Below are 14476 nucleotides of genomic sequence, written 5' to 3'. Positions count from 1 at the left end.
TGGAGCAGAGCTCATCATTTTGATATTGCACTTGGGAACACACTAATACTTTGCATTGCAATGCTACAGCCAGGCTGCTTTGTGCACAATGACAGGTACCGAGCTTAGCATCAGAACAGGGCACATCTCAGGGCTGCGAGCTTGCTCTCTTAGTGCTCACTCACTTCATGCATATTTGGTCACAGACAGCATCTCTTCATCGTCTTGCCTCTTTACGCTTTGCTGCCTCATTCAGAATTTAAACTTTCCCAGTAATTCAGTCTTGCCTTGCTTTTTATCACAGACGCCAAGCCAGGCAGCTTGTCACGGTTGTCAGCAATGATCAGTCAAGGCAGTGGACATGCTGCTATACAGTTACATTTTCAGAATATACTAGTGGCTTACATGGCAAACACACTTCATGTGCTTCAGGCAAGGGTGACTGTCAACAGTCAGGGAATGCCACCAATCATTAAGGGTAATATCCAATTTCAATATCAGAACTTGGATGTGGACAGTTAGCCGTTTGGGTGGCTATGGTGAGGGGTCCCATATCACTAAAGTTCAAGCAGTGGGCCACGTTCAGTCCTGCAGGTCTAGTGCAACTAGTGAGGGGATGATCAGTCAGGGATCCCGTCTTTCCAAGTCACTCAGAGGGTTGGATCATGATCAGATCTAGGATCTGCTTACTGAAAGCCAAGGGGAGGATTATCAGGGGCCAAAGCTGGGTGGAGATGACAATTTTGGCACTGCAAGGTAGCATGCTGAGATGACAATAAAAATCAATGCAGAAAGATAAGGACATGGAAAGATGGTATGTAAAGAATTCAAACTGACACAAGGTATTTGTGTCACTCTGGCGAGAAGCTGAAAATTGTTAATTGCATCTGATTTATCCAAAATATTCTCCTTGATGATATTTCTAAGTTGACAAATCGATTCCAGGTGAAAGTACTTGACTGGCAAATTGCAGTGTTACTGAACAGCCATATGCTATATCAATGTCACATCTTCAGAACGGCAGCAAACAATGCAAACACACTTCATGTGCTTCAGACACCATCCTGGTTAACATGCAGATAGGACAATAATTGTGAAGGGAGGTGACTCAGCACTTAGGGTGAGGGACAACATAGCAGATGGGTTACTGGTAGTTGGAGGGCTCATCAACGGTCAGCACCACCCTAGCTTCAATTGTGGAATGGTGCAGTATAACAATTGGCATAGTTATGCAGGGAGGCAGACGTGAATTTAAAGTTTAGGTGGGGACATATGGATGCACATAATTAATTGTGATGCAAATGTAAATATCCAGTCCACTCTTCCAGCAGGGCCATTGTGGACCATGTGATAGGCCTCTAAAAGCTGAGGGTTTAATTATTAGATTGGCCTGGGTGAGCTTTGTAGTAAAGTCCAGAGAGTGTGTGCCATGTTATCTTTACATACTGTGACCTACACAGCTGCAGCAGGCAGGAAGTGGATGTGATAGATGCTGAAGAGCTGGCATAGTGGCAGCAATCTTCCAAGGAGGAAAATGAGGATATTGTCATTGCACAGTGGGAGCATCACCTTCAGTAGGACAGAATGGTGCAGCATTGGATGCAACAAGAATGACAGGGCTTAACTGATATCGGATTTCAATAGATATAATTTGGCTTAAGTCATCATTTATTAACTGTGAAGTGTTGCTGCTCATTTTTATTTCTAAAAGCCAACGCCAATCTGTAATACTTCATGGCTTTTCTCTGGATGAGACACTAGCTTGGAGCAGATATTGTACTATTAGATTGACATTTTGGCATTTGTATTTGACTACAGCTAAAGCCAGTGGATGGGGTATTCTCCGAGATGATCAATTCTGGTAGCTTGTGATATTTGCTTCTTCTATTAGAGTGTGGTTTTGTGTAAAGCTATTTGATATGGTTCACTATCAATAATCTTCTTTTGCCTTGGGCTTATACACTGTTTCACAATAGAGGACTTACCACCTCAGAGCATCTACAGAAGGGTCACTTTTCTCAGATAACGAGAAGATTTATTGCCTGATAGCAGAAAAGACATTTGATCAGGGATAATTACTAAGCCATTTTAAAGCTGGTACAGCGGTTGGTGATATCAATTGGCCAACAGCACCACTTCAATTCCCCATACTGACTGAAGTTACCATTAATGTCTCACCTTCTCAACCTCCCCTCCCCACCCCGAGGCATGGTGACTCTCAGTTTAACCATAACCAGTCATCTCTCTCTCTTTGATGACAGAAAACCCTATGGTCCTCTGAGACTATGGTAACTTTACTCTTCATCCTATCACTCAAGTTTGCAGTGCAGACATTGGTAGTTACAAACACATTCAAAGAACAATAATTATATTTGAAGCAGTTTGGAACATGTTCACTTGGAAACTACTTAGTGGGTATGATTAACTCATGACATTTCTTCCCACTTGGGAAAAGGTATACTTAACAAAGTCACATGTAACTATCTGAGCTACTCTTCCCACGAATTTTGTCTAAGAGATTGCGGTTAGGATCTGTTGCAAGAAAGAAATACAGCAGACTGACAGATAATTACAAGTTTCTATGTTGCTTTGCTCAGTGAGTTGTTATGTAGTAAATCAGATCAACCCTCTTTAAATCTGGTAAGCTGGGCATCTACAAGCAGTCACAGAAAATGTTGGTGCAACTCAGCAGGTCTGGCAGCATCTGTGACATGGACCAGGGTGTCCCTCCAGAATGCTGACAGTGGAGAGGATAAAAAGATGTTTTTGGTGGTCACATCCTGCTGGAAACGTTCGAAGTGGCAAGGATACATCCTTTGAATGTGGAGACTAGTGGAGTGGAAGACAAGGACATAGAAACTTTGGTGACACCCTGACCCATGTGTCTGTCACTCCTATACTTACTCACTCTTCCATGGCACGTTTGCATGCAACTGTAGAGGGCATAACACTTGCTTATTCACCTCCTCATTGTTAAAAGCCCCAAACACACATTCCAGGTGAAGCAGGATCTTATTTCAATCCTGTTGACTGTACTCACTGCTCACAGTGCATGTCCATCAAATTGGCAAGACCGAACACAGGCTGGAGGACAACTGTGCTGAACACCCCCACTCTGTCCACTGGAATAACTCTGATCTTCCAGATGCTTGTCATTTCAATAAATCAAATAGCTCTCATTCTGACATTTCTGTCCTGTGCCTAAGACAATGTTCTACAAGTATAATAAAAACCTGACAATGAAGACCTCATTTTCTATTTAGGCACTTTACAGATTCCTTCAAAGCTTCCTCACCCCTCCTCTGCCTCTGCCAAAAGTATATATTAAAAATTTTCTACTCCTTTTAATTTTTGAAGAAGAGTCAGATCAGACTCAAAATGTCAACTCTGTTTCTCTCTCCAAACATGCACAGACCACCTGAGTATTTATTTCAGATTTCCTGCATCTGCAGTATTTTGGTTTTATCCAAAAGTATTCAGTCTTTATTACCTGTCTGCTGTTTTGAAGAAGTAGAATGGGCTTTCAACTACTCCAATTCTCCTGCTCCAGTTTGTGAAAGAATCTTTATATTTTTCTAGTCTTTTTTTCATCAAATAACTTGATCAATCAAGGCTGTTTCAGATACCCAAAGTAAATAAGCAGAAAATAACACCTCTTCGTTGATTTCAGAATATGTAGGGACCTCATTAGTGATTTGAATAATATTATTAATTAGCAATTAGTTACGGGCTTTTTTATGCTATTTATCTGTGCTTTCAAGGAATGATTATGTAAGACCACTGTGTAATTAGGACAAACAGCATTGTTTAAAGATCTCCTACATGGCATTTAAGTTAGAAACTGTCAATGGCACAATATGGTGAAAGAGCACTCTTGTATTGGAAGGATAGGAGATTGGAGGAAAGAGATCATATGATTTTTTTCAAATCACGTAATAGCTAGTTCAAAACCAACACTGGCACAGAAACTGGATTGAATCTACCCCCAAATCTAAGATGACACGCAATGTGGGGAAGAAAAGGAAATTGCAGGACAAGAAATACAGTCATTTGCAAAAGCCACCAAGTACATTGCTACAGTAGGTGTAGAACGATCCCAAATTTCAATATTAAATTTTCAACCATAATTAGGTAATCATTAAAGACCTACTGGTAATGGTCAATATTTAGCTTTAAATTGGAGCAGCAACTACTAAACTTGATGAGTAAATATTCATTCTCGATTAATTCTGCCAGCGGCAGTAATACAGAATCATTTTCATAGCTCAACATTTTTCTAGCTGACTCAGAGAAGGCTTCATCAAAAGTCAAATTGCATGGACTGCAAGATCAAGAAGATGATAAATGGCACTACTTCAATTTACCAAGCAAGTACCAGAAAATGGTACATTTGATATAATGAAGATGAAAGTGCACAAGTACAATTGAATGCTTTGTGGAGGGTGATACTCCCCAACAACTAGAAACTTTGAAACATGCATTTAAAAGATCCATTGTCAAATTCACAATTGCTAGAAACCTCTCATGTAACTTAATGAGAACAATGAGTATACACTCTATTATCAGAACAGCAAATACTAATGCTCCATGAAACGATAATTTAATATAAATATTGTGGTACTGCTTGTGGTGACCAGTACAATTTTGCCCTGATCTTTTTTTTGCTTATCACACTGAAGGGTAAAATTAAAACATCAGTGATGGAGAACTGATTTTAGCCATTCATTTTGATTACTTTAAGTGCACATCTCACAATTTCATTTTATATCCACTGATCTCAGCAATGCAAGAAAAAGAACATACAGTTCCTATTTTAAGGATCAGCATCTCTCACCTTCCCAGTTAGCACTGTATCAATCACTGGTAGGATAATGCTGATATTATGAATGCACAAATTTTAAGTAATCAACACAAATATTGTTTTAACTGTTAAATTTCTTCGTGATTGAATCATTGCAACTAATCTTTGTTCACCTCTTGCCATTTTGGTTCTTCATCTCTTTCCATCTAGACTATATAATTCATTTCTTTTACATCAAAACAATATCAAACTAGAATTGATATATTGGCAACATTTTATTGACGAATCAAATCTGAAGCATTATCAAGTAGAATGTTACGGCCTTGCTTCTGACATGTTTGAAGGAGGAAGGGCATTTAATTAAGCGAGATGGAGGCATATCTAAACTCTATCACATTGCTAGCAGATGTGTCAGGAGTGTGAGGGCTCCTGGTCAGACATCCCACTCCACTGCCCATCGAAGCGGTTAACTGGCTAATTACTGATCACTTAAAGACATCATCCCACCATCACTTGCATAACATAGTGGCTGCATCTTCATAATAATGATGATGCAGGAAAGGCCTGCTCATCATCTTGTGAAGGTGTAGGGGAGTCTCCTCGTCCAATGGCAGGTGGCATATCGCCAGGAAGGCATAGCTGCTGAAAAGTATCCCCCAACCTTCCTGTCTCCTACATGAGTGACACCTGTGATTCCAATGCCACTACACCCCACCCCCACCCCACCAATGCCCCGCGGTGACACCCTTTCCAACATTACCGAAATGTGGCTTGGGTCAATCCTCAATGCTGGGCCTTTTATAGGTGCCATTCTCACAGAAGCCACAGCCTCCTCAGTTACACTGCTGTTTAAAAGTATTGCTGCTCCAGGTAGATGGGATTTCCAGGCACAGAAAAGGTCAAAGGAGAGGCCTGCTGGTGCTAATTAGCTGCCTGAATGATGCTTAATACTCCTGAGGGTCAGTTGGGATCTCTCATCAGCTCTTCAGCCAGCGGGAAAAACCCCTAGTGACTTCATAAAATACAACCCAGTGAAAAGAAATTCTGAATTCAAGGAAGACCAGGCCTCCACTTAGGATACTCTCAAATTCAATAACAAAGTAAACATGTTATGTCCCAGCTCCATAGTTACTTTTCGTTTGCCTAAACCTTAGCTTTGGTTTCAATTTTATCCCAGTAATGAATGCCATGGAATAACAAGGCAGCTATTTTAAGGAAAAGCTAATCACCTCATGGTTGGGTCCATTTTGTGACAGAGACTCAATCACTTCAGCAACCATCCGCTCTGTTAAAAGACTGAACTGAATAGTTTTTATCTCCACATTCATCAGTTCTACAATAATGATCCTAGCACAACTGACCTACATATAATGTAGTATTTGCAAGGACTTTCTGGATAGTGTGGCATGCTTTTATGCTGAAAAGGCATTTCCTCAAAAGAATAAAAAGCCTGCGTGAACCACTGAAAACATTCTTAGTTTCGAAGTAGGTGTCAAGTTGAAATGAGTTTGCTTTGAATTTAGCAGCTATGTCCAAAATGTCTTTTATTATTTTTTTCTTCTGGGAAAGAATGAAATAAATTTGAAAAACAAAGACTTTTGAAAAGAATTTTTAAAAATTATTACTCGCATCAATTTCTTCAAAACAGATTGGGCAGTACAAAACCATATTAAATGAACATTTTTTTTAAAACTTCTAGGGGACAATTTTTAGAAGAGATTGTTAGAAACTAACATACTTTAGCTTAAATGCGCAGCAGGGCAGGCCTGCACTCTGGTTCAGTTAGGAGATTGAGTCCAAATCATGCCTGTAATTGTGCCAGAGATAATGGGAAGTGCAGATGCTGGAGAATCCAAGATAATAAAGTGTGAAGCTGGATGAACACAGCAGGCCAAGCAGCATCTCAGGAGCACAAAAGCTGACGTTTCGGGCCTAGACCCTTCATCAGAGATGGTCTCTGATGAAGGGTCTAGGCCCGAAACGTCAGCTTTTGTGCTCCTGAGATGCTGCTTGGCCTGCTGTGTTCATCCAGCTTCACATTTTATTATAACAAAGTGTGGGGCTGGATGGACACAGCAGGCCAAGTAGCATCTTAGGAGCACAAAAGCTAACATTTCGGGCCTAGACCCCGATGAAGGATCTAGGCCCGAAACGTCAGCTTTTGTGCTCCTAAGATGCTGCTTGGCCTGTTGTGTTCATCCAGCTCTACACTTTGTTATCTGTAATTGTGCCAATCAGGTTACAGTTTTAAGTTTCCATTCAAATAGATTTGCACAGCCTCAAATATAAAAATTCCACAAACCATCATAACTGGTCAGTGCAATGTCACATAATCTTTTCTTCACTTCAAAAAAAAAGGCATATTTCAAAGCTGTGATTGATGCATTTTTACGAATAAAATTGAAAGTAGATTACCACAAAAAAGCACTCTTACTAAGTGGCCAGTCCTTTGACAATCAACAACCTGATTTTCAGTCATTAAAATTGAAGAAAAAAACTGAACCATTTGCTAGTTTCATTGGTGCACACCAGTCAATTTCTTTGCAAATTCAAGATTGTTTTAATATGTAACAGCACTCAAACATGATGAGTAATCCACAAACAAATGCAACTTATGTCCTGCTCAGACTGGCACAATAGACAAAAACTCACTGTCCTCATTACTTCAGTCTAGGAGCATATCCAATTTGGTGAATCGGCTGGCTTTGAAACAAAAGATTCTCCAATCAGCACTTAAGATTGCAGAACTTTAATTTGCGCTTGATGTAACTTGTGCTAGGAGTTTCTGCCATCTTTGGCATTGGTTTATCTGATTTTATCCAAATTGTGCTGATAAAACTAGCGGAAACTCTACACCCAGGTGTTTTGCAGAGACATGAGCAATTAAAGAACAGGAAAACAGCACTTGGAATGCTCACATGAATTGCTCCATAGAGAGAAACTGAAGCAAAACCAAACAACATTAGTCTCCCATGATAATGGTACAAGGGTGTTAGTGCTGCCTGAATGAGGCAGCTTGCAGACAGAGACACAAATATATGCAATTAAAGAGCATAGCAACAACTTAAGTGATGTTGTCCTGTTAGTTCATTAAGCAGGATACAAGTCTTGTGAGGACAAGAATGCAAACAACTCCAGGCGGGATCACCCCCAATAACCTCCAGCAATTTGACTAGAACACTGACAGGACAGACCAGTACCACAAAAAAGTTACGACAAAACGAAGAATTGATCTCTGATCGGAGGACTAAGAAAAGCATTGTGTACCTAAAATGTTGAAACACATGTATAATTTTACATCCATTACGAAAAGTTGATTTTCCTTGGTGTTGCAATACAAATAAAACATAATTATGAAGGCATTTTATAAATCACAACTACAAATTATGACTTATTTGAAGCGTATGAATTCTTTTTTCTCTCATAATGAGTGAAACTACCACTACATGGTCTGCAATTTGCTACAGAATTACACAACATTAAAAAGATCAATGTGAAACAAAACCTTTCCTCTTCAAAATGATCAGTGTCCTTATGTGTTCATTTCCTATTTTGACTCAGTGCCAGATATGGATAGCATTTAACACCCACTGTTTATCAAGTTCTCGAAATCCAGGCAAAGCATCACCAAATTCAAAAGAACATCTACCATCGAGTTAAAGAATGTCCTTTCTCTCAATATTAGAAGAATACTTCTGCTGCAAGTTTCAGATGGCTTTTCCAAATTAATGCCAAATCACAGCCAATATCATGATTTGTACCTGTAAACGCTAGAAAATTACTTTGCAAAGGATGATGATAGCTATCCAGAAGAATATTTCCTTCCAGTTTAGAGCGCTGGATTCAGTTTTTTGAGCCCAATGCATATTTTCCTTAGCAAAGTTACAAACACTTTAAAATAATCAATCCTGAAAGGAAATGAGCCTGAAACATCTGCTCAGAGCAGCTATCCATCCCTGGATAACAAAACAACAAAATAAAATGACTTAAAATAACAAAACTGCATTGATCATAATCACAATGGAACAAAACATCAAACAACTTCACAGTAAATCATTTTATAAAATTGAGCCTACCAACTGCATCTTATAAAATAGAGCCTATTTTAGACTGCATCTTATTTTGGTCTGCATTCTCCACATCACTGTAACAAAAATGACAAAAAAATGCACATTACCAGTTCACGGGGTTACTATCTGCCATTCATCCAGCCACTTATTAATGCAAAATTTACTGTCAAATGTGACCCCTTATTAACAGTGATGTACATTCCTTCACATTAGTTCGGCATCCTAGTGGGTGATCTAGTGAGTTTAGGTATTTTTTCTGAACATGCCAAACAATGCCCCGTTAATTTAGAGTTAATTACAGCATTGATTATCACTGCAGTTCTTCTGAAGTGTTATTCATTCTCAGTATTTCTCAAATGCAATCATAAACACATTGGTAACTCTGTTTGGCTATCTGACATTTCCCTATGGTTACTATGGAAAATATACCCTCACGATCTAATTTCTTGAGAAAGTAGAGTCAGAGAGAGTGGATACCTTGAAATTTTAGGAATGGGCTATCATGTCCAAGCAAATTGCTTCATCTGAATATAAAATATTTGAGGAAGTGCTTGTGCTGAATGTTTTAGAAAATAGTGGAATAGAAGTCCAGAAATTCTTGGTTAAAACGTCAAATTTATACAAATTCATTTAAGGGAACTGCACAGCGCAGTTTATTTCTTTTGCTTTATTTGTTCAAAAGGAAAATGCACTATTGCGACAATTCAATATCCTTTGCAAACAGACAATTTTATAGCAATGTTATTAGAATCAAAACAAAGGATGGTATTAAAGGAGGCAACCGGGATCATGCCTAAATCCTGGAGAGCCAAAAAAGCATTCTGCTGCTTCTTCTTGGGCAGGCAACCTAAATTATTGGTTGTTCAGGCATTTAAATATATACAGATGGACCTTCCTCAACTTTATGGACTCCAGGTTTGGATGTGGGGGGTTCCCTTGTGACAAGAGCTGCCAGCTAATCAGAGGGTGACAGCTCTATTGTTTGGCTGTGCCATCAGTGAGGCAGCTGATACTGGTAGGACAAGATTCAATGGAGGGCTGAGGCAGTCACTGGATGCCAAGCTGCAGATAGGGATTGGTGAGAGGGGGATTGGCAGAAAGCACATTTTAAGTCCCAATGCCTCCACACCTGTTATTCTCAAAGCCAAGTCCCTCAATCAGGCACAGCTACCTCCCGTCCTCCAACAACAAGCAATCTTGCTTGCCATTTTATAGAATAACAGAATTCCTACAGTGTGGAAGCAGGCCATTCGGACCATCGAGTCTCCACCAACCACACCACCCAGGCACACCTCCTTATCCCATCCCAGTAACTCTGCATATCCTTTGGCATAATCTTGCATCTAGCCTGCATATACCTGGAGAAAATGGGCAATTTAGCATGGCCAAACCACCTTTTCTACACATTTTTGGATTGTGGGAGGAACCTGGAGCACCCAGAGCAAACCCACGCAGATACGGGGAGAATGTGCAAACTCCACACGGACAGGTGCCTGAGGGTGGAATTGAACCTGGGTTCCTGGCCCTGTGAGGTAACAGTGCTAACCACTGAGCCATACAGGCAAGCAACATTATGAAGATTGAAGATAATAAAATGTGAGGCTGGATGAACACAGCAGGCCCAGCAGCATCTCAGGATGCTGCTGGGCCTGCTGTGTTCACCCAGCCTCACATTTTATTATCTTGGATTCTCCAGCATCTGCAGTTCCCATTATCACCATTACGAAGATTGAAATAGGTTTTCACTCATGCTTAGGATGAGGCACTTAAGGGGGCATTAATTGTTCACAACATCCTCAGTTGGTCAAAAAAATGGGAAACAGGTCCAAAGATCTTAATCACCAATGTTTAGTCAATATGGGGGCATCGAGGCACCCACATCTCATCTGCCCCCTGATTAAATGTCCCTCCATTACCCAAATCACCACAGGAAGGGCTAAAATTACAAACAAAGAATTGCCAATTAGGATCAGGAAGTAAGATGTAGGGCTTGGGATATATCTAGTTATCACAGCATCCTTTTATATTTCACCCTCAAGCCAGGATAACATGTTTAATTTCCCCAATTTAGTTCGTAATGGTGAGATAGATTTTCAAATTCATAATCATTGTGCAAAGGCAGACATCCAGCATGTCCATTAAAAATTGTTTGCTATTGGCAACCCTCTGTAATTCAGTTTGTCAAAGGCATATTCCTGACAGCTGCTGAAATTTGCGACCTCCAGTTTCGAACCTCATTTCAGAAGCAAAGGTTAATGAAAAGCTGCAAATATTTATGATGATTTGTTGAACTAACTATCAAATTTGTTGATAATATATTAATCAAGCTTTCAATCTTAAGAATTTTGGGGGAAAATAATTAACTCCTTTCCAAACTCGTTTCGTTCAGAGAATCAAATAGGTAGAACGTAGTAAAGCTAATCAACAAATCAGTTGTTGCACTACAGTGTCATGTGTACAGACCTCAGTGTACTCAAACTGATGTGAAAATGACACAGTAACCTATCTTAATTTTGTTATATTGTTCAATGTTATTCTGATTCTTTAGGCTATGTTTATATTGCCCCTTTTGTGTCATTAGCTTTCGACACTTTATACAACATCAATGCAGCTTGCTTCAGATGTTTCGCTATCACAGAGCTAGTGACAACCCTGAAATAAAACTGCAGGATTCACTAAGATGGTTGCTGAGAAGATTGACTTTTGACTGATGATAAGCTTTAATGAACTGGCAGGAATCCTCTCAGATTGTCAGGTTTCAGATGTAAACAATTCTAAAATTGCACAAAACTAATGTAAAAGCAGCTGCAGAAGACTTTCATGATGCATGAGAGCATCTCCAGGAGGTTCTCTTGCACTGCTTTCGGTTCCCGAACACTGCAATATAAATCCAGGCAAAAATTCTGCACATAGCAAAACTTGTTAACCTTGACTTGGTAACATGTCACTTGTTATTAAGAAAATTTATTGTGCGTAGATGTTTTGTATGAAGCAAACTATTTATCATTTGTATTTGATTACTTACAATGTGAAGCTGTAGGTAGTCTCCAAGCCCGGCAGAACTATCGACACGCACCAAAATGGCATCTTTAACGTGTGTGTCAAACCCCACAGCCAGTCTGTCTGCTCGGGTGCTTGGTCTGTCATTAGGGGGCCAGGTATAAGTGATTAGTCCACCACCTCGGCTAAAGATGTACGTTGTGCCAGCTGAGAAAAGAAAATATTTATTTTCAAAAGATTGCCTTTTAAATATACAGTGTAGGATCAGTAAAAAGCTATTTAGTCCTCAATGGATAACAATTATCTGTACAAATGCATAGCTGAAAATAATTTATATTGTAGGTATGTATGTTGTTTAAATTATACTACATGTTTATGTGTCTAAAATGCATAAAATATGTAAACTGCTTGAGATACCAACATTTCTTAAAAATATTCTCATTGACACACAGATGATAACCCTTTTATTTGAACCTTTCACCAGTCTTGTGTAAACTCTACTTAGCACATATTGCAAAGAATAGACGCATACGTTGTAAATGATTATCATGGATTGCAGTTGATGCTCAAAGACTTCACGAAGTGATGAGCCACTTGGCTATGTTACTCACTATTATAAAGAAATCGAACTCCTGCCTGGTGTTAGTAAGTCACGTCAGGCAGGGATGCCTAATGGACTATGAATGCCACTGGCAGACTGGTTTTGTGCTCGGAGAGCCCAGGAACACTAAGCAACAGAAACACAATAGATACAAAGATCTCATCATACAAATCTGATTTATAAATCAGATGGAAATGGAGATACTCCTGTGGTGTCACACAGTGATTCAAATTGGCTGATCATCCCCTACTGATTTATGATCAGTATGGTACATCAACAAATAAATGTTAACTACCTCCTGCATTTGTTGGAGATCTCAGCCCAGAATTTAGGAACTCATAAATCATTCTTGTATCTTATTTATTCTTCTGAAACCCACTTCCTCTTTGAAGTCAATCGCTAAATCCAGAGAATTTGATTTAAACTCAAAATAGGAGTGAAGGAGGAGTGAAGTAGGCAGTCAGTCTAGTCAGGAAAGAAATTATTTAACTGTGTCATTGGGACTGGTGGGAAGGAGCAGGAACTAGATCAGAAGCTAGAATCCAAGAGAATGATCCCTGGCAGAAAGTACGTGCTTACGGTTGGTGTATAGCTGTCTTGTTAATGCCAGTCAAGACAGTAATCGACAGAGATGAGGAGTTAGTTCTTCTAGAAGCTAAGGGAACATGTTGCTCCTCCTAGAACTGAAATAAATGACATATAGGTAGCACTGCAGAAACATCAGGGCCTCTTATGGCCACTGTGTAGCTCTCTCCGTGGTTTAGTTGTCATGGTGAATTTCATGTGGGCCTACAAAATACAGAAATTTAACATGCTGTTGCAGTACTGATTATATCATCAGGCTGCAGCTATTAGATTTAAATTGAAGCAGCCTTCAGCCGGAGTTTCAAACTGGCTTCAAACTTCAGTAAAGATGAAATGTCACTGGGTGAAAATGGTGCAGCCTAAGGGCAGAAAACAAACTCAGGCAATTTTAATTCACCCATGCACCACATCCACTGGGTGAAATGTAAATCTGATTTTGATCGATTGCTGTTGTTTCTGGCCATTTCTCTTGTGTTAAATCTGGTTTTGTAGTTACGGCAACAATAAGCTCTTTCAACTTCTCTTGATCAGATAAGACAGTTTCAAGAATCTCATGTGATTGGAAAGAATTCATTATAATTCACTTTGTACCATTTACATGAGATCTCCTCCCACAAGATCATTGTTACCAAATAACACCACATGCACATTTTCAAAGAGAAAAACGTACATCACGCAGCCTCATCGCTGGACCCACAGGCACAGAAGGGAGTTTGGTACTGAAGTGGGAAGCCGTGACAATATTTGATGGTTACATTAATGCAAGGGTCGAGGGTGATCACTGTTTCAAAATTCCACAAGACTGAAATCTGTGCTACATTGGAGAACCATTTAATTGCAGGTTTATTTTCATGTCATGAAACTGCAAAGAAAACCTCAAAAGTAATTTGAAAATTATGTTCTTTCCCCTGTATTTTCCAAATATTTTTATCCAACTTATTGCTCCATATTTTACAGTCACTACCCAACTGAGAAAGCAAGCAGATAGACAATTTGATACATTCAACCAGCTGCTTGAATGTGCGTGAGACAGGGATGTGATAATTCACCCTCCTATTTTTCTTTATCCCTCAAGGGAAGTGCTTTGCATGGTTCAACACCTCCCCAGTGTTTTCTACGTGTATGTGGCCAATAACAGAAAAGAACCCATATCTTACCACTCTCTAGTTCAATACAATGGTGCACGCAAGCATTGTGCTACTGAAGCAATCAGCAGCCCATCGAACCCAATGATTAAAATGTGAAAGAAAGCAATTTCATCAGTCCTTTATTAATTTAGTTAGTTTTGTCTACAGTGAATAGGTTAACTTGGAAAGTAACATTTTTATACATTGATCTTTACCTACCTTAGAGAAGCATTTGCAATTTTTTGCAAAGTACAGTTGTGTTATATCTTGTTTTGTGATAAATGTAGACTTTGCTGGCACACAGCTGTGACTC

At 39.4% G+C, this 14476-nt stretch overlaps 1 protein-coding gene across 49 annotated transcripts in view; it reads right to left on the bottom strand.

Moving 5' to 3' along the window:
- The window catches only part of nrxn1a (neurexin 1a), a 1700803-nt gene that overhangs the window by 381763 nt on the left and 1304564 nt on the right, over positions 1–14476 (bottom strand). For all 49 annotated transcript variants that reach the window (XM_059648525.1, XM_059648528.1, XM_059648548.1 and 46 more), the window contains one exon: positions 11876–12057. In XM_059648525.1, coding sequence (XP_059504508.1) covers positions 11876–12057 — 182 coding nt within the window. The remainder of the gene's footprint in view (positions 1–11875; positions 12058–14476) is intronic.

Source organism: Stegostoma tigrinum, chromosome 9 (genome assembly GCF_030684315.1).
Source record: "Stegostoma tigrinum isolate sSteTig4 chromosome 9, sSteTig4.hap1, whole genome shotgun sequence".
NCBI classification, from domain to species: Eukaryota; Metazoa; Chordata; class Chondrichthyes; order Orectolobiformes; family Stegostomatidae; genus Stegostoma; species Stegostoma tigrinum.
This window is presented reverse-complemented; position numbering and strand designations above follow the sequence as displayed.